The 27,540-nt window shown below is 38.2% G+C and overlaps 1 protein-coding gene across 2 annotated transcripts; it reads right to left on the reverse strand.

Moving 5' to 3' along the window:
* Positions 1-500: 500 nt before the first annotated feature.
* On the reverse strand, positions 501-27,376 carry aldh6a1 (aldehyde dehydrogenase 6 family, member A1). Of its 2 annotated transcripts, none has more exons than XM_056245502.1 (12): positions 27,234-27,376; positions 26,591-26,632; positions 25,071-25,145; positions 24,256-24,417; positions 21,727-21,805; positions 20,719-21,021; positions 20,496-20,617; positions 10,928-11,117; positions 8,444-8,625; positions 6,368-6,547; positions 2,421-2,519; positions 501-645 (listed from the first exon to the last, which is right to left on the reverse strand). In XM_056245502.1, the coding sequence occupies exons 1-12, from the start codon at positions 27,270-27,272 to the stop codon at positions 541-543; spliced, it is 1,578 nt and encodes a 525-aa protein (XP_056101477.1). In that variant the 5' UTR covers positions 27,273-27,376; the 3' UTR covers positions 501-540. The 2 variants fall into 2 exon arrangements, with proteins under 2 accessions (XP_056101477.1, XP_056101476.1); XM_056245501.1 differs by having other exon boundaries at positions 26,588-26,632.
* Between the last annotated feature and the right edge of the window lie 164 nt (positions 27,377-27,540).

The following is a 27,540-nucleotide window of genomic DNA, read 5'->3' on the forward strand; positions in this document are numbered from 1 at the left end:
TAACTTCAACAAGAACAAATTTATTGTCTTTTTTTATTGAGGCAAACAGCCCAAAACAGTCTTCTATTCATCAACAGTTCACAAATTTTGAAATGTATAGACATTCATAACGAGAGATGATGCTAGTTGAACAGTTCAGAAAAGCCAGTTAGCTACAGATATTAGATATTGTAGCACTTAACCTTTTTTGTAGACTTAATACATCTGGTCAACACTCAAACTAAATTTAGTGTTGAATGTGGAGTCATTATCTTATGAAACATAGAAACTTCTGCTATATCAGGGTAAGAAACTGCAAACCATTTGACATAAGATGTTTTATACAATTAAAGAGCAATATGAGCTACATTTATTTGATTTTTTTTTTAATTATCAAAGAGTGGGAAAACAAAAATCACATTTTTTGGAATTATTTAACTAAATACAACAGTTTAGCAGTGAACAGGTCAATTTATTTAGAAAATATCAATAGCAGTAGTTAAAAGTTGTAGTTTTGAAGATTTTGGGGGGCAGGGCGGCATTTATACAGGTGATCAACACTTAACGTCCCATTGTTGGCATTGTAACGGCAGGGGACTTCAGTGTAGCATCTTCTGCCTTCCACTGTGAGGTAATAGTTTTGATCTGCGTGTAGAACTGAATGCCCTGTGATGGAAAGAATACCAAAATACTTAAGACTAAACAATGACTCAAGATTAGTCATCTTTTTAATACCCTCCCAAAATGACAATGACATCACATGAGAAATGGCAGGTGGCTGGCAAACGTATGCTGGCGAAAGCAATAAACCACTTGTGTCAAAACATGTCAGTCATAGTTTTATGACAAACTACAGCTGATGAAATTTTAAAGCCAAACTCTGGAGACAAAACATGGTAAACCAAATGGACCATGTCACCTGATTTTAAACTCCGGCCGGTTCATTTGACATCTGGGGAAGATATGGCGTGACCAATCATTCGAAAATATTTTTTTTTCCAAGGCAGAAACAAATGTCAACTTCTCAATGTCTCTTTCAATTTGGTAATTGTTTTGTTTTGTTTATTTTGTATAATTGAAATTAGTCTTTTGTGTTTTATTTAAAAAAAAACTGTATTCTTGTCAGATGTTCTACTTTTCTACCGTCTGATTAATTTAAAGGGGTTAAACGCAAGACGACGCAAAAGATAAAACTCAAACTGTACATCCGAAGCACGCGCCCAGAAAGCCGCGTCTGGTCTGACAGCACGTGAATACTGATTGAGTTCTCTTTTACGTCTTCTCGCTCTTGACAATTCCACACAAAATTATGCTAAAATTCCCGTCTTGGCAAGTATCCTAGTAAACATAGTTGGTTATGTCTTTAAGTAAACGTAAACAGTTGAGAAAGAAAACACATGTGTAACAGTATCAGTATATTGGATCTATGCATTGTCTTAAAGTGACAGCAGCCTAATATTCCTGATGCTGCCTGCGTTTTAAAGGTCCCATTCTTCAAACTTTAATTAGTGTGTAATGTTGCTGTTAGAGCATAAATAATACCTGTAAAATTATAAAGCTCAAAGTTCAATGCCTAGCGAGATATTTTATTTAACAGAAGTCCCCTTTCAAAGCCTACAGCGAACGGCCGGTTTGGACTACATCCCTCTACTTCCTTTTTTAATGACGTAACTAGAACAGTTTTTTGACTCATCTCCGCCCGCAGGAATACACAATAAAAGGGGGCGTGGTCTTGTTGCGCTCCCACGGAGAAGAAGCACTTCAGCTGCGCATGCATCTCCAATTTATGCTAAGAGGCGTGACCTTTCCGGGCAACGTGCGATAAGCTGCTGTCGAATCACAACACAGGAACCGCTGGCACAATCAGAACTCGTTACGTATTTCTGAAGGAGGGACTTCATAGAACAAGGAAGTCATCGGGCCGTTTTTTGGACAGTGAAAACAGCGGTATGCAGATAAGTCAATTGTGTGAAAAATACTGTGTATTTTTTACACGCGAAACATGAACACATGTTATATTGCACACTGTAAACACAATCAACGCTTCAAAAAAACATGAAGAACGGGACCTTTAATGTTAATCATACAACAGACTCACTGCAAAAGAAACAAAAAAATAATTAAATGCTTTTGACTGAATAACTTTTGTAACTTTAATAAGGATGCATCTTTATTTAATTATACAGTGTGAAGACTATGCAGTTATTTTACATTTGATTCAATTTCTGTACCTAATTTGTATCTAACTACAGTTAGATCTACCTGAAAAGCAGTTTATTTAATTGGCATCTTTGTTATATGGTCTTTATGTGTGCTATTGCTTGTAGTTTGATTATTTGTAATTTTATTACAGACTGTTTACTTGACTTTAATAGTGTTTGATATATATATATATATATATACATACACACACACACACACAGTGAGTGATGAATACTTACTTGCTTTCCATAGAAGTTTGTGTCCCCCCTGAAGGAGCCTCTGGAACCGGTGAATGAAAACATGGGCAGTGGGACGGGGATTGGTACATTAACTCCAATCTGTAAAAGGAGCACATTAACAGACGTCTCAGAGGTCAGCTGTGTTTGCCATCTTAGCAGTCATGTTCACTGCATCTCACATATCTGACACACTCACACCCTGATGACAGTTAAGACAACAGCTTACCCGTCAGACGCAAATGCATTTTTGTCTGCCGCAGAAAGCTGTATGCTTTCCTCACGTCGCTAGACACCATGTGGGAGTGACGGTTTGTAAATTCTATACATTACCTCTTCACGTTTGTCTCCCTGCTCAATGTAAACTTAGAAATCTCACCATACAAGTGCAGCTCCAACCTTTCCAGTGTGTATTGAAGAGCTTGCCTACTGCGCTTCAATGTCAATGTAGCAATTAAAGTCCAGAAATAGGAGTTTACATAACTACAGTTTAAATGTAGTGCTAACCTTTACTAGATAGCAAGCGAAAACAGGACAATCATCCCAGTGGATTTCGTTTCTTTTTTCTGACATGGGTTTCTTCCACTATGAGAACATCTGCCTTGTGGATTGTAAAAAGAAACCTAAACTTTCTTAAAAACCTGCTAAAATGCGTGTTTCAAATAATTGTACATTTTTTTTCTGAAAGTAAAGTAAATTCCCTCCACAGTGTCATTTCCGAAGTTGAATAGTTTCTGTAACGGAAATGACATTTTTGGAACAAAATGGCCGACTCCTTCGTTTCGCAAATTTCATAGCCAGCCTTTTTCTGTATCCTGAATACACACAACCACAGACTCCTCAGCACAGACCCCTATGGCCAGCTATGAACCCCCCATGCCAGGACCTGCTAGGACCACAACGCAGTTTCGTCATGCTTACAGTCATTGATATGCTATTCGTCCACTACAGGCTAAACTGCAGCCCTGCTGGACAGACTACAACTCCCACCTAATGATGGCTTGACGATATCTATCCACAATCTGACTTGTGATGAACCCTGGAATCATAAATCACATCATGTTCATTTATTTGGCCAGAGAAGAACTGGCCTCCTCCTGACTGAGCCTGGTTTCTCCCAAGGTTTTTTCTCCATTTCTGTCACCTGATGGAGTTTGGGTTCCTTGCCACTGTCACCTCTGGCTTGCTTAGTTTAGGTTTAAACAACACTTAGGCCGTGTGTCCACCAAAGCGTTTTTAGGCAGCTGAAAACGCTAGACGCTCTACTGAAAACGCCTAGCTGTGGGCGCTTGAGAGCGTTTTGGCAGCACAGCATTTTTTCGGTTGAGACGCTTCGTTGCTATGATACAGAATATCCGCAGCACAGTTTACTTGTAACTGATTTCGCAGATAATTTGTTTCATGCTAAAAATTAATTTTTCATCCATTTTGTTCGGTTAGCTCTCTTGGTTGATGTCGTTGTACAGAAAGAATGTTGTGACAGTTGGTCGGTGTGGTATTAGTCCCGCCCCTCCTGCACTGTGATTGGACGGCTGGGTAAAAAGTGACAGTGATGAGCGCTGCGTTTTATCCAAAGTTGGACATTTTTCAACTCTCGACGACCAGTAAAAAACGCCGGGCGCTCGGCGCTTCAGCGTGAAAAAAACGCTCAGCGCCTCGTTACGCTCATGGCGTTTAAAAAACGCGGCGCTCCCATTGAAAACAATTGAAAACATACGCCAGGCGCGTGAAAAAACGCTTTGGTGGACACACGGCCTTAGGGTGTGTTCACACTTGTAGTTCGGTTCGCTTGGTTCGTTTGGTCTGGACAAAAAAAAAACACCTTCAGTTCTGGTCTGCTTAGCGTTCACATTGGCATTTTAACACCGAACCTAAAGACATAGGGATATGCTCACAACCTGATTGGTCGGCTTTTATTATGTATATTTCGTGACAGAACTTACTGTGTTCTGGGCTAAATGCGCTCGTTGTATGTGCATAGCCTACATATGATGGTATTTTGACCAGCTGAGAACTCGTGAAGAGCTTATAAAAACGTGTAAAGGACTCAAAACAGCGGCAGGAATCCCTCCATCACACACACAAACGAAGATCTGCTGCGAGGAGATGCCTGTACTGAACTGTGATGGGCAACATCGCAACTATGACGAGAAAAAACACGCATACTTGAGCATTCTGTCCTTTTATAGGTTCACATCTTGTGACATCATGTCCTGTTTTTGGTTAGTTTACATGTCTTTGGTCTGTGTTGTGTTCATATTTCAGTCGAACCGCATCAGAGTTCGTTTGGAAGAGGACCGAGACCCATCTTTTCAGCGTCTCAGCCCGGTTTTTTGGTGCACAAGGGTTCAGATGGCAGCGTTCACAATTATTCAAATGAATCGCACTAACAGTAATTGCACCAGGGTTCGTTGAAATCAAACCAAACATGCCAAGTGTGAACACACCCTTATAATATTCAGTCATACTGCATTATCCTGAAGTTGAAGAAACACCCATGCACATCTTTGCTTTGGGAACAAGCTACTGTTGGGCTTCAACAACTGTGTACGGAAAGTGTGGAACAATCAGCTCATTCTATTGAAAGAGTTGACGAGGCAGTCGACACACAACTGAAAGCCACAATCATTTGTTTGTGTACCAGCTGAGAAAAGTAATGGATGCAGAGAATAACTAAACAAAACATTTTGTTTTTGGGATGGGGTGAGGCTGGAAACTGGCAGAGTTTTTTTTTTTTAATGCGGTTGCACAATTTGAGCCTTCTGGCCGAAGGTGACTCGTGAGGGAGTGGACGAAAAAAAAAAAAAAAAAAAAAAAGGCAAAAGGAGGTTCTTGTGTGAGGGGGATTGAGAGGCCAGCTCAGCACATGGCCCGTGCCGTGTACTCCAGCATGTGAATCGCAAACACACAGCATAGCGGCTCGCCACTGGCAAATAAACGGGGTAAAAGGGGGCTGTTTTTTGCATAACCACCAGATCAACAGGTTGCAAGGGATCCCTTTTGAGTTTAATTTCAGACTCAGGGCTTTACCAGCAAAATATTTTGGCATAGTGCTGGTTTGAATAAAAAGCACATATTTGCTGTGAACTATTTGTAGTGTGGATGTTTTGTGGTAGCAGCTGTATTTTGTACATTTTAAAATATGTGGCAAACAAGGGAAGTTCAGGAAGGCTTTACATACATTTTTTAAAAGGCGGCCTTGTGTTACTTATGCTAAAGAGACAACACTTGCATATGAAACGTGCTTTCGGTCGAGGAGTGGCGCCAAGGGGATTTTACACATTTCATTTACTTCACATTCTAATATTTACTCGAGAGGTGTGTGCCTGGAACTCTTTACCTACAATGGTCTTGTCAAGAGCCTACATGACATATGGAGGTGCCCAATACGACACAACTGAACATTAACATGTCTACACTGTCTATAAGGGGGGATTTTTCCAGACGTCCAGAGGTCTCTCAAAGTTCTGACTCTTGCATGCACCCATCTCAGGTCACACAGATTCCAACAGTGTTAAACTGCACTATCAAGGTGGAATAACTAGTAGGGATGTGTGTATATAATAAGATACTGAGTCTGATATAGCACAATTCTTTTTCTCACTAATACAAGCATTCCCATTTCCTGCAGTCCAAAAAACCACCAGTTCAACCCAATAAGCATAAACTCTAAAACCAGAGTTTAACAATGGGATATCTCCTGTGTTTAGGCTGAAATCTAGTTTCTTAATGGGATATCTCTTGTGTTTAGGCTGAAATCTAGTTTCTTAATGGGATATCTCTTGTGTTTAGGCTGAAATCTAGTTTCTTAATGGGATATCTCTTGTGTTTAGGCTGAAATCCAGTTTCTTAATGGGATATCTCTTGTGTTTAGGCTGATATCCAGTTGAGACAGTTTGATGTATCTCAATGTTAATCATAAACCCAGCCAATATTGAAAGAAATCTCACCTGACCAACATCAACTTCATTGGTGTATTTACGTGCTGCGGCACCGTTGGTGGTGAAGATGGCAGTTCCGTTGCCATATGGGTTCTTATTGACCATTTTGATGGCTTCATCCAAGCTGTCAGCCTCCAGAACCACCAATACAGGTCCAAATATCTCCTCTGTATAGCACTTCATGTCGGGCTGAAATTGAGGTAGCACAAACAGCAGGTGTATAACATTACATAGCCTTTGCATCCTATTGACATGTTCCAACTTAGTTGGGATTTAACCACCTACAGGTTACAAACAGTTTTTGTCCATATAATGAAAGTCAATAGCTGCGTTTCTACTGTCGGGCCAAAAGCTATGAACATGGGGAATACCAGAGACCGCTTGAACTTAGACATGCCTATGGACTTAAAAGCCTTAACTTTTAGAAAGTGAAGGCCTCATCGACACGACAGCCATCGGCACTGATCCTCAACAAACTCGTCTCCATACCGGCGTGATGACTCCGACTTCCAACCAGATGGAACTGGATAAATATTCTGAATGTTGTGATCCAATCTGACTTCTGATCTGTAATGCTGCCTGGATCATAATCATACACTGTTCGCTCATTGGCCAGAGGAGAACTGGCCCCCGACTGAGCCTGGTTTCTCCCAAGGTTTTATTCTCCATTCTGTCCCCTGATGGAGTTTGGGTTCCTCGCCACTGTCGCCTTGGCTTTTGGCTTGCTTAGTTGGGGACATTTAATATTCAACAATATTATTGATCTGCCTGCCTTAAGGTGAACGATGATGCAATTTTCTTCTAGAAACAAACTTTGTTGTATTATTTTCATGTTATCACTGTGTGAAGCTGCTTTGATACAATCTGTATTGTAAAAAGCGCTATATAAATAAAGGTGACTTGACTTAGAGTTGTTTTGTGCATTCCTTTGATCACAAATAAATGGAAGCAGGGTCGACTTAATAAGTAGGCTATTACCAGTCCCTCCAGAAAAAGGCGATTATGCGATCGCATGATTTAGTGCATAATTTGCTTCACACAAGAGCAGCCATTTCCCCCTGTTGCCATTGGAACGTTATGAAGTGACGTAATTATGCGACGTGAACATCATCGAAAAGCTGTAAAACAGGAGCACACTTTTTTAAAATATTATACATTTTTACAGAAGTTGTAGCATATTCCTTTTGTAAAGCTACAGAACTTGTTTGACTCATCAATGTTTTGTAAGTTTGATGTTTTTATTAAGGTCTGAAATAAAACAAGATGAGAAATTAAATATTTCCAGCACTTTCTGTGATGTAGTATGCTTGCTTATCATAGGAAGTAATAAGAAATGACTCTTTACATTAAGGTAGTAGCCTAGTGAGAACAGGGTGTTGGAGGAATCACTTTTTTTTCTCTTTTTCATCAAACCGCAGTTTTTGCAAGTTCCCGCAATTTCATCGCATAAATGTCCCGCATATTCCATCGCATTTTTTAAGAAAACGGGCTGCATAATAAAGGATTTTTGCCCGCAACAATCACAAACAAACTCTTTTTTTTCTGGAAGGACTGTATTACGTGTCTCTTTTTATGTGCAATAACGATAAATGCAGTATAATTCAGCATGAATTAATGTGGACTCCTGACACAAATTAATAAATAACTGTCAATGTAACATTTTTATTGTAAATAATGGTCAAATACCAATGCTGGACTGATCTAGCTAGTTTTCAGTCAGCTAGCTACCCCAAGCTGGTGAATTGGTGAGGTTGTGTAACGTTCTACAGAGGCGTGTTAAGGGTGGGTTTTAGGGTAGCCCTGCGGGGCTACTGGCCTGACAGTGGAAAACACAGCTTGATTTTGGCCTTGCGGCTCAAGGTTATTGGCCTTGCCTTGAACTGGCCTAATAGTGGAAAAGCGGTTAATGAGGTCCAAAACATCTCTAAACCCTAGTGACTTTCATTGTATATATATATATATATATATATAAAAACATCAAGACATTCTGCACAATATCCTCTTTTATGTTCAAAAGAAGAAAGGAATACAGGTTTGGAGCAACATGAATAAGTGGGATGAACATGCGCAAATAGTGGTTCTTACCGTAACATTGCTAATGATGGTTGGTCCTACGAAGTTCCCGTTTTCGTAACCCTTGACCTTCACATTCCTGCCATCAAGCAGCAACTTGGCGCCCTCATCAACACCACTCTGAATAAGGCTGTTCACTCGCTCTTTGGCCTGAGGCGAGATGAGAGGTCCCACATCAGCTCCGGGCTGGTCACCTTACAGAAGAGAAAATGGAAAATATTAATCAAATAAATTAAGGAGTTTTTGCAAAACATACCCAAACCACAGCCATTTCTGATTATAATTCGATTTTTGTTAACATGTTTTTAGCCTTAACTGTCATCACATGTGGCACTTTGAAACGAAAGCTGAATGAACACTATTTATTATATAATGAATGAGCAGAAATCTGATGATGACCACAAAAACGTGTGAATTCATATGTTAACAATTCAGCGCACAACCAAGATGCACTCATTTGCTGAATCATTACTGTAGTGAAGATGATTTAGGTGGATAGTTGGCAGAAAATGTAGCGGTTTCCCTTCCAAACAACAATTTACTTGGTTAACCAGAAGTTTAGACATCCAAAATGCTGGAGAAAGGGTTTCTCTGTCGTTTTGTTGATTTTCGCTGAATAGATGGATGACTTTCCTTTAATTTGCCCTTTTTTACTGGGTTGTAACCAAAGGGACTGGCAAACACTGACATATCCATATGCACTTGCACACATATACATGCACAAACATATGAATAAACACACAGCCACACACACAATTTTAGATACCCTGAGGCCATTTGTCTTAGAGGGCTGTTTTAAGGTTTCAGAATAGCTGCTGCGGTTTAGTTCCTCTGATTACAATTTTCATCGGCAGAACTTTTTTTCAAACATTTGATCGGCCCATACTAATTTCTGGTCCCCTTTATACCACAAAATGTGCTTCAGCTTTGTGGCATGACCAAGACAAATAGTGCGTCTCTCCTCTGGGTGAGCTGAACATGTTTTAAGTTGCTCAGGGAGAGGTGTGGTCATGAAGGCATGGGTGGTCTACAAAAAGGCTAAAAGAGAGGGATAGAGCAACCTGAATGAATTCAGACAAAAAAAAAAAGAGTGAAACTGTGGAAGAGAGACTTTATTCAATGAATATCATTAACAAATATTCTAAGGTGACATTTATGGTACTGTATATCATAGGCCCTGTTTACAGGCCACAAGTAGACGAGGGAGACACATACCCGTTTACACCTGGTGTTTAAATCGTCTCTTTTCTCCACTTTCAACCACTTCTGTTCTGATTTCTTCAAGGAGACGGTCTATGGGTGGGTAAATGTATGGGCTTTTTAAGATCTTTCGATCTAATGGGCGCAATAATCTCATGCAATTTACATATGAACACACCTGGAGACGGAAAAACATACGTAGAGCACAGCTTTCGTTTCTGCTCTGACAACCGCAAGACGACGCTGAACTCGGTGAGTGTGTGTTAGAAATCAGGAATGGTGAGAGAACATTTGATGAGGGTACGTTTTTCGTCTTCAAACCAAATTTGGGTCTTCAGCCGACAAAGTTGAAATCCCGTCTGACTAGCACGCTTCCCATTGTGTTTACGCATTAGCTCAGTAGGCGGAGAGTAGACGGTCTTTTGTGGCTGTTCGACCACATGAGCGTTTACACTATGAATCAATGGATCGGTCAATATTCATATCATGTGTTCTAACTGGCACGAAAAAAATAAACTTTAAAATGTTATATTATGGGACCCAACAGAACCACAGCCAATCAGAACAAATGTAATGTTTTCAACAAAATCTCACTGGTCCAAAATTATAAGTGACAAACCCTAGATGGACAGTCCCTTTGTCTATTTCATTTTTTTCCGCATTCTGCTCCGTCTCACACACAGTTGAACATGCAAACCTTTCACATTTACATTTATTCATTTTAACAGACACCGGGCGTTATCCAAAGCGGCTTACAAATGAGGAATACAACAAGTGATTCATCTTAAAGGGGCAATACAAATGAGAAATGCTAGTAATACGAAGTTTTGTTCAGAATAGTAAAAGCTAGAACAAGGAAGGAATACGTTTTCTCCAGGATGCAGTTAAGTGCTCAGGGAAGAGATGAGCATTGTCAAGGATTCGGAGGTCAGGCTAGGGTTGGGAAGATCATTCAACCAGAAAGAGACACAGTGAACAAAACCGTTCTTTCAAAGTATACTCCACTCCACGCAAGCGCAAACGGACACATTCGGGGCATTCACCTAACCTAGTGGTATTCAATCATTGCAAGTGCAGTTGTCAGGCATCAGCGGGCTATGCTGATGATGAAAATTACATCATGCGCACTGTTCCCGAATGCAGACAAGCAGAGTGCATTTTGGGCTTTATCGTGTTGTGTCTGATTAGGACACTGTGCTCCACGCCTAAATTGGGTGTCAGATTTGTGAGACATGAAAAGTGCCGTACTGGGGTACACCAGGATCAGAACTGACGAATATAATAAAGCTCAAGTACCTGCATTGACACGGAGACTCTTTGCACGTTCAACCAGCTCAGGCAACCAGTTTTGGGCTTCTCCTATGAGGATTGCAGTGGAAAGTGCCATGCATCTCTGACCGGCTGCTCCAAAAGCAGCACCTACCAACTGGTTGAGTGTGTTCTCTTTGTTGGCGTCAGGCATCACCACACCGTGATTCTTCGCCCCCTGGTGGACAGAAGATGAGATTCTGAAGAAGCAGCTCTACAGCTTTATCAAAACACAAACTCCAGCACTAGCACAATTGGAAATGGCCAAAGTAAAAGAGAGGGAAAAATGCAAAAAACACTGTTTACCATCTTGAATAGCTAGCTATTAGATTGGCATAAGATTCTAATGTAAAATTCAAGTTAATTTGCAAAACTGCAAAGAAAAGAAAAGGATTGTGGTAGTGGTGGGGATTGTTATAGGGTTTCAAACAAGGAAGTTTATCTGCAGTGAGAGCTGATGTGGTGGGATATCGAAATCCAAGGCATCTGTAAACTGCTAACTTATACATTTCTACAATTTAACTTAATTCACTGCTGTGCATCATCTGTAAGTCAGTCATGCTAAATCTAAAATTTCCTTCCCAAATTTTGAGTCAGACTAAAATCGCAGCCTCATTATAGAGGTTAGGAATGAACCAGAATGGTGAAGATTCATTTGTAACCGAATGCTGCCACCATCTGGCCATTACAGTTATGCTGAGAAGATACAGCTGCTACACTGTTTATTGTCACACTACTAAATATTAGTTTATTAACTCCTCTTCTTTTAATAAAAGAATCCTGGCCACTCTTTTCTATATAATGAAAGCGCATGGAAGCTATCAAGCTTCAAAAAGGGTGTAAAGACACCATAACGATACAACAAAAAAATGGTCCATACGACTTCATGCACTGCAATATATTCCAAGTTATTATTGACTGACAAATTCTTCTCCAATGAAACCAACCGATCCTTTAGACCAGGGATGGGCAACTCCGGTCCGGCAGAGTTTAGCTTCAACCCTGATAAACTCTCACCTGCCTGTAGCTTTCAGCTGTGTCCGAAATCGCCCCCTATAGCCTTAACAGGAAACTATTTAAAGGCACACTCATTTGTAGTGGTGTCCGAAACTGCAAATGGACGTTATCGAGTGCACTCATTCATTTACTCCCTCAAGTGGACTATATTAGTGGAGTAATGTAGGGAATAGTGAATGAGGGTATAGGGGATGATTTCAAGCACAGCCCTTGATTAGCTTGTCCAGGTTTGTTTGATTTTAGCTAAACTCTGCAGGACAGCAGAACCCATCCCTGATTTAGACCTAAAAAGACAGAACAGATAGGATGGATTCATTCATGAATCATTTATTTTTCAACTTGGTCAATAAAAATATTTGTTCATTCACTTTCATCATATTGGAAAGTGTGACCAGGATATTCTTAAACTCACATTTCATATTCCCTGGAAGTAACTAAGTAATATGGATTTAAAACAACATGGATTGAATTTAATTAATTAATTATTTATTCCTTTTAAAGATGCATTCAGTAGTTTGGAATAAAACATTTTCATACCATGCATTGAAGAAAACAAAATCGTCACTTTCTTCTGGGAAACTGGCGCAAAATATCTGTAATAAAAATGGACGTTGCTGCAATCCATGAAGATACTGGCTCTATTTTCCTCCATCATCATAAATGGCTTGCGTCTCAGAGCGTGCAAACGAAAACGCAATAAATCGCTGTCATGTTATCTTGCGTTCAGATGCTGGTGTTTGGGAATCCAGACGCTTTTGGGAGAGAATTAAACCAAATCATTCTGATGACAGACTTTGGCTCAGATCAAATCAACACCTGAGATGCTGTACAATGAAACTGATCCGCTGGTTAGTCCAGTTATCCAATCACATCCACTGTTGAGGCAAAGTCACGCTATTTTTTTTTTTGTTGCGCATTGAGGGATTTATTTAGTAAATGTGTTTCCATCATAGTTTACATGTCTTCGTATCGGATAAAAAAAAAAATTATCTGCCTCAAGTGAGCGTTTTTAATGCGCATCGTGTGGTTTCCATCCAGCATTATTCATGCGATATCCCAAAATCCATAAAAAAATAGGTGGATGAAAACATAGCTTGTGTAATTTTTTTTTTTTTTTTTTTTTAATACTTTTTTTATTGCCTTTTCTTAAACACTTACACAACAATGTACATCACATGTCTGTAACATCACATATAATGTACAAAAAAAAAAAAAAAAAAAAAAACACCGGGGCTCGTATTACATGAAAAGTGCAATAGCACAAACCAACATTGGATAATGAAGTATGTACTTTGGAAGTCAGAGTAAACAATACACTGCAATCAATAATAGTCACAGATAAGAGAAATAAAATAAAATAGGGTTAGTGCAAATTTAAATATATTTTAAAATGGATATAATACCTAATCAAGCATTTTGTTCCTCCTCTATTATATTGTTCATATCCCCATGCTCAAATAATAAAAAGGGACTCCAAATCCTCTTAAATTGGTCTTCTTTACCCTTAAGAATATATGTTATCTTTTCCACTGCAATGCATGAAGATATTTCTCTTAACCATCGAGTTATAGTAGGCCTTTCTATCTTTTTCCAGTAAATGGCGATGAGCCGTTTGGCATGTAGAATACACATGTCAATCAATACTTGAGTGTCCTTATTAATTTTCCAGTTATCAGGATGAATACCAATAATGAAAAGCCCCGGATCCAGTGGCAATCTAACTGAGACTATATGCCATATCATATTATTAATTTCTTTCCAAAAAGCTTTTATTTTATCACATTCCCACATACAATGAATTAATGTGCCTTTTGCACTGTTACATTTAAAACCGGTATCTGGTATGTTGCTATAAATTTTGTTTAGTTTCACCGGAGTTATATAGGTACGCATAAGCCAATTGTACTGTAACAGTTTTAGTCTGCTGTTAATTGTCTGTATTTGGGCTTTTGCACATGTTTGCTCCCATTTTTCCTTATCTATCTTCAATCCAAGGTCCTGTTCCCACATGGCAAGTCTGGATGTAGATGACTCCTGAGAACCTAACAATAACATGTTGTATAAACAAGATATGTGTCCTCCACCAAGGCTTGGTTTAGATACACATTTCTCCAGATTAGTTAGCTCTGGCTCAGCAAGTCCTTGCCCCCGGGCAGTACGTATAAAATTCCTAATTTGCAAATATTTATAATAATGTTTTTTAGGGATTTTGAACTTGTCAGTAATATCAGTAAATGACATTAGAACGCCCTCTTTGTATAGATCCTTAACTTTCCTCACACCATTCTGAGCCCAGAGTCGAAAGCCTAAATCCCTTCGACCAGGTATAAAATTATCATTTCCCCATATTGGGCTAAACACAGATAAAGACTCTTTTTCCTTTAGATGAATTCGTACTTCCCCCCAGACATTAATCATGTTCAGTACTATTGGATTAAAAGATATTCCACTAAGATTTTTTCTGTAATATTTTTATATTGGCTGAATAAAGATACAAGTTAAAAGGAATCTTCGATTTCACAAATAAATTTTCTATTTCTAGCCATTTAGGAGGAGCACTTGCAGAAAAATGAAACATTATCGCTCTTAACTGGGATGCCCAATAGTAGAATTGAATATTTGGGAGCTTCAATCCTCCCCTATCGTATGATAGGTAAAGCAAAGATGTCCGGACTCTTGGGTGTTTATTATTCCAAATGAACTGGATAAAAATTCTTCATAGAATGGTAAAAAATGAGGTAGTGGGGGGCAAAGGGATATTTTGGAAATAATAAATTATTTTGGGTAGTGTATTCATCTTTAATATATTAATGCGACCAATTAATGAGATTGGTAAACCTGACCATCTATCTACAGACTTAGTAATTGAATTTGTTAGGGCATTGTAGTTCAATGAAGTTATTTTTTCTATCTGGAGTCCTAAGTATGTAAATGAATCTGTAACGTTAAGACTGGAAGTTAAGTATGATCATTTTGACTTTTCCTCTTGATTAAGAAATAAAATAGAGGATTTAGACTGATTTATCTTATAGCCAGAAAATTTCCCGAACCTTTTTATGAGGTTGAGTAAAAAGCTGGAATAGATTGGCTGAGCTCTGTAAGAAATAATAAAACATCATCTGCATATAGGGATATGCAGTGTGTTATTGAGCCAATCCTAATTCCACTAATGTTGCTTTCATCTCGTACTGCAATAGCAAGCGGTTCGATTACCAAGAGAAACAAAAGTGGTGACAGAGGACATCCCTGCCGGGTGCCTCTATTTACTTTGAAAGGCTTTGAAATTATTCCATTGGTCAGGACCTCTGCTGTAGGGTGTGTATACAATAACTTAATCCATGAGCAAAATACTTCCCCAAAACCAAACCTTTGTAGAACCTCCCAGAGGAAAGGCCACTCCACCCTATCAAAGGCCTTCTCTGCGTCTAAAGATAAAATTGCTGTATCTGGAGAACCCTTTTTATGATGTAAAATATGAAACAACATCCGTACATTGTGAAATCCCTGACGGCCTTTCACAAATCCATTCTGATCATGGTCCACTATATTTGGTAAGACATTTTCTAGTCTTTTTGCCAATATCTTACTAAGTATCTTTGTATCAGAGTTTAGTAATGAAATTGGACGATAGGATTCACACTTTGTTTTTAATTTGTTGGGTTTAAGAAGGAGCATAATCTGTGCACCTCTTAACCCTCTGATGGTCTTCAAAAAAAAGTCACACTCGTGGTCTTCGGGGTCTATTGGACCCCAGACAACAACATTTAATTTTGTAACCGAACAATATTTTTTTTTTTTTAACAAATATAATTTTACTCTGTTTATTAATGTTTTTACTCAACATTTGTGCAGTTTTTGGAGAATTTATGATTTTTTTTTAAATTTCTATAAATAAATTAATAAATATTTAATTAAATAGGATTTTTACAAAAAAACAGCATTTTATGTTAAATAAACTTTATAAAAGACCCAGATTTCTAACTTTCATTCCTGGGGATACCATGGATAATTTCACAAGGTTTAATGTAAGATTTTTGCCCATTTTTTGGAAAATACAGGTTAAAATTTGTAATAAATCACTTTAACCACTAGATGGCTATAGAGCTCCATTATATGCTTTTTGCTATTTGAATTACTGAAAGATATAGTTTCTAAAGTTGGATTCAGTTGGATTCATATCTAAATATTATAAAATCACAATTATAACAAAAATAAAATAATTTGTCAATTTAGCATTTTTTGTACTGAAAAAACACTATGCATGGTAAACCGCATTACTTCTGCAGACAGGGTTGGAGCAGGTTTGGCACTTCACTGTTGTTGTTGTTGTTGTTGTGTGTGTGTGTGTACATTTTATTTTTATTTTTATGTGTACAGTGTCACCAATTTATTTTTGTGGTGGTTCTTCATTTTGTATGATTTTATTTGACAAATTATAAGACTTTTTATAGCCTTACAAATGTATACCTGTGTGTGTGTGTTTGTGTGTCTGTGTGTGTGTCTGTGTGTGTGTCTGTGTGTGTGTCTGTGTGTGTGTCTGTGTGTGTGTCTGTGTGTGTGTCTGTGTGTGTGTCTGTGTGTGTGTCTGTGTGTGTGTCTGTGTGTGTGTCTGTGTGTGTGTCTGTGTGTGTGTCTGTGTGTGTGTCTGTGTGTGTGTCTGTGTGTGTGTCTGTGTGTGTGTCTGTGTGTCTGTGTGTGTGTGTGTGTCTGTGTCTGTGTCTGTGTCTGTGTCTGTGTCTGTGTCTGTGTCTGTGTCTGTGTCTGTGTCTGTGTCTGTGTGTGTGTGTGTGTGTGCGCACATTTTCAATGCGTCTAAGTGTTACCAATTTATTTTTCTGGTGGTTCTGCATTTTAGATTATTTTATTTTACAAATGATAAGAGAACAGTTTTTATAGTCTGTATGTATTCCTGTATAAATGTATTCCTCTTTATGTGTGTGTTTGTGTGTGTGTGTGCGCCTGTGGTGAGCATGATAATTTTGGATTGTGGATGTTTTTTGCATTGTTGGAAGTGTGCCACTTTATTTCTGTCATTTCTGTCTATGTGTTCTACGTTGTTTCTGATTTTGATGATGTTATTTTGTCTATTTTGATTGCGGGGTCCAATAGACCCCGAAGACCACGAGTGTGACTATTTTTGTCACGCCAACATAAAAACAGATATCATTAATTTTTTTTTTTTTTTTTTGTAGATCTAGAAAGTGTTGAGAGCCGTAGAAAGTTTCAAACCATTTGGACAAAGAGAACATTTTTTTTAATTTGAGCAAAAGTCATTTGGGGTCCAATAGACCCCGAAGACCATCAGAGGGTTAAAGATGGTGGGAGTACACCTTGTTGGTATGACTCTTTAATCATATTTAAGATAGGAGAGGCTAATTTCTTCTTAAACTTCTTATAAAAATCTATAGGAATTCCGTCTGGTCCAGGAGTTCGACCACCTCTCAGATTCTCAATAGCACTTAAAATTTCTTCTTCTGATAAATCTGCTTCAAGATTGTATTTTACCTCATTAGAGATCTTAGGAATTTTAACCTCATTTAAAAAAAGTTTCTTGTTGTTTCCTATCTTCTGTGTATTCTGAGCTGTATAAAGAGCTAAAAAAATCTTTAACCGCATTATTTATTTTGACAGGATCCGTCGTAATGTCTCCCCCCTCTTCTTGAATAGAATTAATAGCGCTTTCGGACTGCAACTGTTTGATTCTCCATGCTAAAAGTTTCCCTGGCTTTTCTCCTTGATCATAATAGCTTTGTTTCAGTTTCATCATACTGTTTGCCACTCTAGAGGCGGACATCTCTTCATACTGGGCTCTAAGAAATAAAATTTCCTGACCAATTTGATCAATTTTAGTATCATTAATTTGATTTTGAAATTGTCTTTTTTCTAGGTCTTTCAATTTAGAATCCAGAAGATTTAACTTTTGATTACATAATTTTGATTGTGTTTTAGTGTAACTAATTATCTGACCTCTAATAAAGGCTTTAAATGCTTCCCATCTAGTACTAGCTGATGTTTCTGAAGTATTCATATCGAAATATAGGTCAATCTGTTGGTCCATATATTCAATAAACTTTGAATTTCCTAGCCACTTTGGATGTAATCTCCATTTTGGTGGGTCACTTCTTAAATTGGCATCCATGTATATCAGAGATATGGAAGCATGATCTGATAGTACCATACTATCATACCAACAGTCCTGAATTTTTGACAGGAGAGGTGCTGATATGAGAAAATAGTCAATTCTTGAGTGAGTCTTGTGCGTACTAGAGTAACATGAGAATTGAATATCTGTGGGCTTTTGGTTTTCTCCATACATCAATTAAATTCAAGTCATTTAAAAAAGATTTTAGCACTTTTCTTGTTTGATTGTGTGATTGATCGACTCCAGAAGATCGATCTTTACCCGGATCTAGGGTGCAATTAAAGTCACCTCCCATTATATAGTGACCGTGAAGTGAGGAAACAGTTAAGAATAGGTTAGTAAAGAATGTAGCATTATCTGTATTGGGACCGTATACGTTAATTAAGTTCAGTGTTTCTGACAAAAGGGTTCCCTTTATAATGACATACCTCCCCATAGTATCGTATTTTACCTCAGACATCTGAAATGGTATAGATTTGTGAATCAAGATAATTACCCCTCGTGCTTGGCTACTATAAGATGCAGAAAAAACTTGTCCGGGCCAACTCCTTCTAACCCTTATTATATCTTCAGATCGTAGATGTGTTTCTTGAAGGAACACAATCTTGCACTGCAATTGTTTGAGTCGGAGCAGAACCTGCTTGAGTTTTGTTATACTGTTAAGTCCCCTACAGTTCCAGGATGTAATTTTAAGCTTTACTTCTCTAGACATTGTTATTAATTATATGCAATGCACCCTTTTTCTCTATTAAACACTTGAATGTCTCCAAAATACACCAGAATGAACATATTCGCGAAATTATAGACCAAAAATGAAAAACAGCCCCTAGTTGAACAATTAGACATAAAAAAAAAAAAAAATAAAAAAAAAAAATACAAATTCAACTAAATAAACAAATTTCCCAGGTCTCTTCGACCACCCTTATTCCCTGAATTTAACTTCACTAGAAACAACACGGGACCACCGACTCTCTCTCCTTGAGGAACCGTTCTCTTTATGTCAACTCACGCCATCACTTCCGTACTTAAGCTCTTAGTATGTAGCAAACTATTTACACTGATAGTTTATGCGAAAATATACCAGTAAAAAAAAAAAAATTACTTTTTTGTCCACCGGCCACTGTGGCTGGTGGATTTCAAAATCTACCAGCCACTCAATGTTTTTACCAGCCACTTTCTTGCTTTTAACCGACAATGTGTAACTGCATGTGAAAATTAATACTACAAGAATACTTAAGCAGTTTATTTAATCTCAAGTCTCAATGAAATACTGACATTTTCTCTTTCTCTCACCCTCGGCCTCATCCACCTAATCTGTCATTTATTTTTGTTTTGATGATAATTTGAGCCAGCCTCCAAAAGTAAATAACCTGTCCTGTGATTTTTTCTCACACAACACTCTCCAGACACGGATTTATGAGCTATAGTATGTTGGTTGCCTTTACATTAGAATAATATTTAATATAATCTAGATATGAAATGGAATAAATAACATTCAATACAAAATTAATATGTCTCATATATTGAAATCAAGTTTTATGTGATAAAATATTTGCTTTGTTGTGCATTAGAACCACATCAGGCATTTAGTACAAAATAATTTATTGAAGCATCCAGATACTTCACCACGTGACAGCAGCTAGGCTCCTGATTGGTTAACGCGGCGCGAATTGACACCAAAGTTCAGATTTTTCAACTCGGGCGGCAGACGCGAATTCGCGTCAAACGCGTGAATGCACAAAAGCACTCAATAAAATCATGCGCGCGGAACGCGAGACGCTCGAACTTGCCGCGCGAATGAGGCGTATTCGCATCTACCACGGTGCGCTCTACACCTCATTCGCGCCGTAGGAATTTTTTACGCGCGTAACGCGTCTTTGCATTGACTTAACAATGAAATCACTCGCGCCAGACGCTCTATTCTCGTCTGGTGTGAACGCACCATGATGTTTTCTCTGCAGACCTCTACGCCTGCGATGTAACGCCACATTTTTGTTTGAAGGTGTGCCTCCTCTAAAAGTGTCCGCCGTCCGGGTGAAACAGTATGCTATTTTTATTTACCCGCCACGGTGGCCGGTAGGTGAAGCGAGTTTACCCGCCACAACACAAAATCACCCGCATTTGGCTGGTGGCGGGTGCTAATTTCCATCCCTGGTGAGGAGATAGATGTTTGCTGTATGTGACAAAAAATTTTTGGCCTAAAAAACGCGTGACATCGCTTAGAGCACCTTTAAAGAACCCAATGCTAGCTAAAGAACTACTGAATGCCTCTTTAAAGAAGTTAAGGTTTTTTTGGAGAGGATGCTTGAGTATGGTTGTTGTTGTTCGTAAATGAACAGACTGTCACATGCAATATGGTTTTCTGTGAAATGCATTAACTTTGTGTTCAAAACCAACCATGTTGCTCTGCACTCTCTTGCCATTTTTGGAGCCTTTCTCATAGATGTACTCGCCAGCCTGGTTGGAGCCGACGAAACTGATGGCTTTGATGGCGGGATGGTCACAGATGAAGTTCACAGCTATAAAACACATGCAAAAAAAAAAAATCATTTAGTTATCTGCACACATAATCTAGATCATAATGCGGCCAAATAGTAATCCTTCTGGCAATTTTCTGTACCGTCATGCTGTCCGTGGATTATGTTTAATGTTCCATCTGGAGCGCCGGCGTCCTGCAGCAGTTTGGCCAGCAACATGGTGCAGCCAGGCACTCTCTCTGAGGGCTTCATTAAATAGGTGTTCCCGCACACCATGCCCATTGGGAACATCCACAGAGGAATCATGGCCGGGAAATTGAACGGGGCGATACCGGCACATACGCCAATGGGCAACCGGTATGTGTACGTGTCCATGTCTTTAGTGATAGAGGGGAGGGTCTCACCCAGCATAAGAGATGTGATACCACAGGTGTGCTCCACCACCTCTGCAAGATCAACAAACACAGAGTAAATAATGTGACGGCACACAAACAAAATGTGCACACAGATATGAGGCTAAAGGCTTTCTTTGGCCCTAACAGCCAACAACACCTCATCTATAGCACTAAAAATGGAATATCACAGGTTTTTTTTTTAAACATTATGACTATTATGTCATGTGATATGTTGTCAGTTTTATTTCTCAGTGTGTATAACAGAAAAGGAAACATCTTTATAGTAAATGTACTTGTGATGGAAGCTTAGCAGGAAAGCATCAGGAAGGTTTAGAAGCAGAAATGAGAAGCTTACACTATCGTTCAAAAGGTTTGGGGTCGGTAAACATTTGTTTTAATGCTTTTGAAAGAATTACCTTAAGCTTCATCCAAAAATAAAGTATTAATTGTCCTTTAAGTTGGGAGTGCTTTGTTAGACAGGGAAACTTATGTAAAATAAGTCCTGAAGACTTGATTAGCTGGTTCAGGTGTGTTTCATTTGGGTTTGCGATCGATGTGCATTCACACCATGTTGTAAATCGTAACGATTCTGAACTGTAAAAAGCCTTCACATGCTTGTAGAACTTGTAATTAATAATGGTCATTAGGTTGAAAATAACACCCAATATTCATTTTAATGTTCTACAGACTTTACTAAAACATTCACAGGAATTAACTAACAGAGATTTTACTCATGAATTGTCACAAGAGACTCACGCAGTCCTCTGAACACATCGCCCTCAGCATCAGCCAGGGTTTTGCCCTGCTCCAGGGTTATCAACTTGGCCAGCTCTTTCTGAAACGCAAATCAAATCACATATTATACATTTAGCAGGCAGTAGGGCAGAACGATTCACCAAAATAATAAATCACAATATCCTCCCCCCTCATGCAGCCTTTGTAGACAGTGTTTTGGTTTTTTCAAAGCTCTAGATTTCAATTATTCACATTACAAATCAATAAAGGACTATTAATTGTCACTATCAGTAACCATTTGCATAATTCAATTAAGGCGAGACACTACAGGTGAATAGGGTAATTTTTTTAACTAGCAGATATCACCATGAATCTTTCCCAGTTGATTACCTACATTAAGATGAGAAAAAAATGTATTACAAGTTTTCTGTAATTTAATGTTTAAATATGCAAATTAGGCATTATCTAATTAAATATGCGCTAATTTGCGTACATTTAAAAAAACGAAATCTGAGTATGATTGGATAAAGCCAGGTTCAAAATTCTTTTTTCATTGTTCACATATTAGATGGGAAAAAATTACAGAGAGATTTATGGATATCTACTTTTGTTATCCTATAAATCAGAATATACTGTCAATAGTGAAAGAAAAAATGACGTAGATGTCGAAGATCTCAAAAATGAAGTTTATTACAGCATAGCAGTGGCAAGGGACACGAAGCACCTTGGGTTCACTGGCGTCAGAATGAACCCCGAACTCATCCCAGCGTAAACATTTTATACCGTCTTACATCTGTCTTTCCCCTCAGCATGTAAATGAAGCTCTCTCTTAAATGTAAATTGAGAATAACAAATTCGTCTTCTCTCTCAGCGTGGAGCTGAAACTCTATCTTAAATGTAAATTGAAGAGAACTAAAAGTGGTACCTCTGTGTCCATGTCTTTGATCTTCTTTCAAATAAGAACGGCCAAATGTTTAAGGTGATAACATCTCTTTGAAGCTCCCTAATCAAGATGGTTCTTGAATACGCGCTGTCATTCCCACGCTATAGGTAATAAACGTGACTCTGTGATACTTTTAAGATTGTAAGGAATTAATTCTATGATAAATAAGCTCTTTTAAGTGAAGGAACATTTCAATACATCTATATTGGAGTGGAAGTTGGATCGGAGCAGACTATAATTTCTTACAATAGCCTTAAAAAAATGATTTTCGCCATGTTTTTTGGAATAAAATGTATAAATATATAAATCAGGCTAGGAATAATATATTTACAAATCCCTCCGTAAATGTCTCATAATATAACTAGGTACAAGACTGGAAAGTTTGGTGTATATCGGTGCTACTGAAGTGGAGATTTTGGACTTGGAATGTGAGAGAAAAGTCATTTTGAGAAAACAGGCTTTAAAGATTTGGCATCAGCCAATGAGATTGCGCATTTAGAGTTAAATCCCCCCTTTTACTTTCACGATTGGTTGCTGATAAAAAGGAAATGACCATATTTGGATCCGACAGCATTGTACAGGAGAGAGAGAGCTTTCTAACGGTGTGTGTGATGACAGGGTGCAGATCGCGATCGCGGAGCAACGGATGATTTACAACGCCAACTTTTGATGAATATATGAGAAATCTACAGACGCAAACAGACGAAGTGTCGTAAAATAAAGACTTAAATGTGTATTTTGGACTTTTTTTCACCACAAGTCTGAAAGAAGACATGTTATTGAAGACAAATATCCTAAAATCTCAAAATTGACAAGTAAAAAAAAAAAACGATGTTTTTGCCTGCCGTGTCTCGCCTTAAAGTGTTAGTTCACCCAAAAATGAAAATTATGTCATTAATGATTCACCCTCATGTCGTTCCAAGCCCGTAAGACCTCCGTTCATCTTCGGAACACAGTTTAAGATATTTTAGATTTAGTCCGAGAGCTTTCTGTCCCTCCATTGAAAATGTATGTACGGTATACTGTCCTTATCCAGAAAGGCAATAAAGACATCATCAAAGTAGTCCATGTGACATCAGTGGGTTAGTTAGAATGTTTTGAAGCATCGAAAATACATTTTGGTCCAAAAATAAGAAAAACTACGACTTTATTCAGCATTGCATTGTCTTCTGGTTCTGTTGTGGATCCGCGTTCAGTGACGCTGCTGACGTAAGACGCTGCTGACGTGTGTCTGGTGTAAAATAAAGTCGTAGTTTTTGTTATTTTTGGACCAAAATGTATTTTCGATGCTTCAAAAAATTCTAACTAACCCACTGATGTCACATGGACTACTTTGATGATGTCTTTATTGCCTTTCTGGACAAGGACAGTATACCGTACATACATTTTCAATGGAGGGACAGAAAGGTCTCGGACTAAATCTAAAATATCTTAAACTGTGTTCCGAAGATGAACGGAGGTCTTACGGGCTTGGGACGACATGAGGGTGAGTCATTAATGACATAATTTTCATTTTTGGGTGAACTATCCCTTTAAACTATAATCCAGTTACTGAAAACAAACCAAAAGCAAAACAAAGGGGTTGAGGATGAGCAGCAGTCACTTACAATATTGTCTTTAATGAGCTGCTGATAGCGAAGGAAGATCTGCTGGCGGGCCAGGATGGACGTTTCGGACCAGGTGTGGTACGCGCGTGAGCACGAGTCCGCGGCGGCCAACATCTCCTCTTGCGTGGCCTTAGGCACTCGACCAATGACCTCGTTGGTGGCCTGAGGAGAGCACGAGCATTATAATTTAATCACAGAGACATTGCGTCTATAAATAATGCTTTGTGCCCATTTTTCTGCAAAGTGCTGATACAGTTACAAAGGTTGTGCTTTCTTGCGGTTACAAATATTAACATAACATCGAAAAACAACTATTATTTTCTAACACGAGATTCACTCATAGATAGCAATCGAATTATATCTGAATAATATCACATTAGAGCAGTTTTTTTTTGAGTTTCTAGAATATAGAGTGTAAATGCAGAGTGAAGAAACAAAAAAGCAATTATTATTAGCATCTGTTTTCTATGGTGTAAAGCAGATTAGACTAAAGCTCAAGAACCTGGCTAAGCTTAACGGTTCCCCTGTTGCTCCGTCTGCACATTGGTAATACTCAGTGAATACTCCTTATCAAAACCATGAAAACACCAAACAATATCAGTGAATCTGTAGTATATACTGACTGCTGGTATAACTAAGTAGTGCAGGTGCAGTGTAGTTTAGTCACATGTGATTAAAACACATGCATCTAATAGGTTTTAACTTGGCCTAAGTGTGCTCAAGAATGTAATCCGTTAAACTGGTGTAGTACATCATCTCTTCCAGTGTAAATTCAGCAAAAGCATTAGACGTCTGCTAGTACAGTATGAACTTACAGGATTGTGAATGTCCAACCATTCTGGACTCTTGGATTCTACAAATTTTCCATCAATGAACAACTTGGTGGTAGGCTGAGGAAGGACACAGAGAAAAGCATGTGTAAAAAGCAAACATAAAACACAACTCATAAACACAAACACATATAAAAATAATGGTTTGATGCAGCAACACTAGTATGTTTTGCTTGGTTTGTTTTTAAGTGAGAGATGAGAAAATAGCTTAAGGCTGGAATACACTACATGACTTTTGACCAAGTTTTTGGGTAACATGATTTCGATGGTCCACTTTAGACATTCTACAAACTATCAGTAACTTTGCATCTACATGTCAACTATCAGTCATTAGAGTATTAATAGACTGTCTGCTTAATATCTGCCAACTCTTTATTTAGATGCTCCCCAACAGACATTATACTCACTTTAAATAACTTAAAAAGCAAATACATATTCTACTAACCCGAACCTAACAATATACTAATACTCTAATTAGAGTTAGTTGACATGTACAGTAGTTGCAAATTACTTTCAAAGTTAGTAGAATGTCTAAAGTGGACCAACAAAATAAAGTGTAACCAATTTCTGATTTATTTACAGTCTGGAGGACTTGATGCTAGTTGCTGAAAGTCAGAGTCAGTCTACAGATCTGAGTTGATTGATTTCACAGGTAATCGCTCAGACTTTGACTTTATAACTTGACTATGATTCCATCCAGCCGAAGGATATCAAACATTTTGATATTTGAAGCTGATGTTAGATTTGTCATGCATCAGCAAGCAACGAAACGCATGTTTCTGCATGAGTTGGGTTTGAACGTCTTCAAAGTCTGGAGTGTGTGATCCTCAGTCGTCCAGTTTTTCTCTGTAATCACTTACAGCAAGTGTATGATGCCTAGTGTTTTAAAATCTTAATTCATCTACACTCTTAGAAATAAAGGTTCTTTATTGGCACTTACATCCACAAAAACAAAATGTTCTTTATTGTGGCAAAAACATGTCTTTAGATTTTTTTAAATGTTCTTCACACTAAAAAAATTTCTCTTCTATTGCATCACTAAAAAATACCCTTTTGGAAGCTTTATTTTTAAGAGCGTACTGTAGTGTATTCCAGCCTTTACACATAAAAAGACTACTTAGTGTTATTCCTCTCAATAGAGGGAAATAAAAGCCTAGAATGAAAGACACTGTCAGATCTGAGTCATACAGTGTTAGTTAGTACAAGGTTGAGTACTAACTAACACTAACTTCTAAAATGCTGAGGCAAAGTTTCATTTGATGTTTACATTGTCTAAAGGTTAAAGGCTTATGGAACACTACTATAGGTTGAGGACCTAGAACAATAAGATAGATATATGAGCAATATTTCCACAATCAAATTGCCTGCTTGGCTTTCATGGTCGCTACTTTTAGACTGCAATGCATTTGACATATTTGACAAACGTTCAATAAATCCACTTGTTTCTTTTGAGCCCAAACACCCTTTGCACAGATATGTGCTCACATCCCCAATGAACTTACCACAGAGGAGGAGGAGTAGCACATGCGTCCCATCTGAAGAGGAACCTGCAGAACAGTATTTAATTAATTTACATTATTGTCTCTGGGAAGATAACTTCATTTGATAATGTCAGTCAGTATATTAAACCTCATATACAGTAAAACCGCAGTGCACCTCTCTTACACTTAACCTGATTCATAGAAAGCACAGATCAGCATTGCAAAAAAAACTAATGGGTTATGTTATGTAGCTTTTAATCAATGTGGATATGCAAATATCTCTCTTTAAATACAGAGAAGCTGCTTTTCTGCAGCAAATATGATTGATTTTGACTCACTGTAGCTCAAACTTAAACAAGGACTAATGCATGAAGTCAAATGCTTTCTAGAACTGTGATAACACGAGTAGCACTTAGCGCATATGAACTTAGTGAACTGTTGCGAAATTATATTATTTGATAATAATAAAGGTCATAACTTTGTGGCGATTAGGCGACAAACTTCTTGCAATTTTTAGTGCATTATATTTAGAACTGCTTTCAGGGTGGCTACAAAGTATAACGTTATGCTCGTGGTGTTTGACCGCTAACTTGATGTTACGTAACGTCAAACTCATACTACTTGCATGGTTGTAAAAAAAAAATGCAATGCTTTTTGTGTTTCTTACCCTCTTCTTTACAAGGGAACGCATTAATGTCGCTGCCATGATGGAATTCGTAGATTATTGTTGTATTCACCCCCCTAATGTGCGTCCAACCCCCGCCAGAGGACGTGTTGTGCGCCGAGACTTGCAGCCTGCAGAGGAATCGCCTTTCCTACTGTAACTTTAAGAATGGGCGGGATATAGTCTTCAAATAGCCAATTATATGCCGAATCCAAATCCTCCCCCCAAATTCATGAAATCTATTGGTTAGACGTGTAAGATGATTCACCAATAGCAGTGCGCGTTTGTTGAGAGGCGTTTCTTTGATGAC

The sequence above is a fragment of the Rhinichthys klamathensis genome, unplaced genomic scaffold, assembly GCF_029890125.1.
Source record: "Rhinichthys klamathensis goyatoka isolate OS25496 unplaced genomic scaffold, OSU_Roscu_1.1 h1tg000032l_1, whole genome shotgun sequence".
Lineage (NCBI taxonomy): Eukaryota > Metazoa > Chordata > Actinopteri > Cypriniformes > Leuciscidae > Rhinichthys > Rhinichthys klamathensis.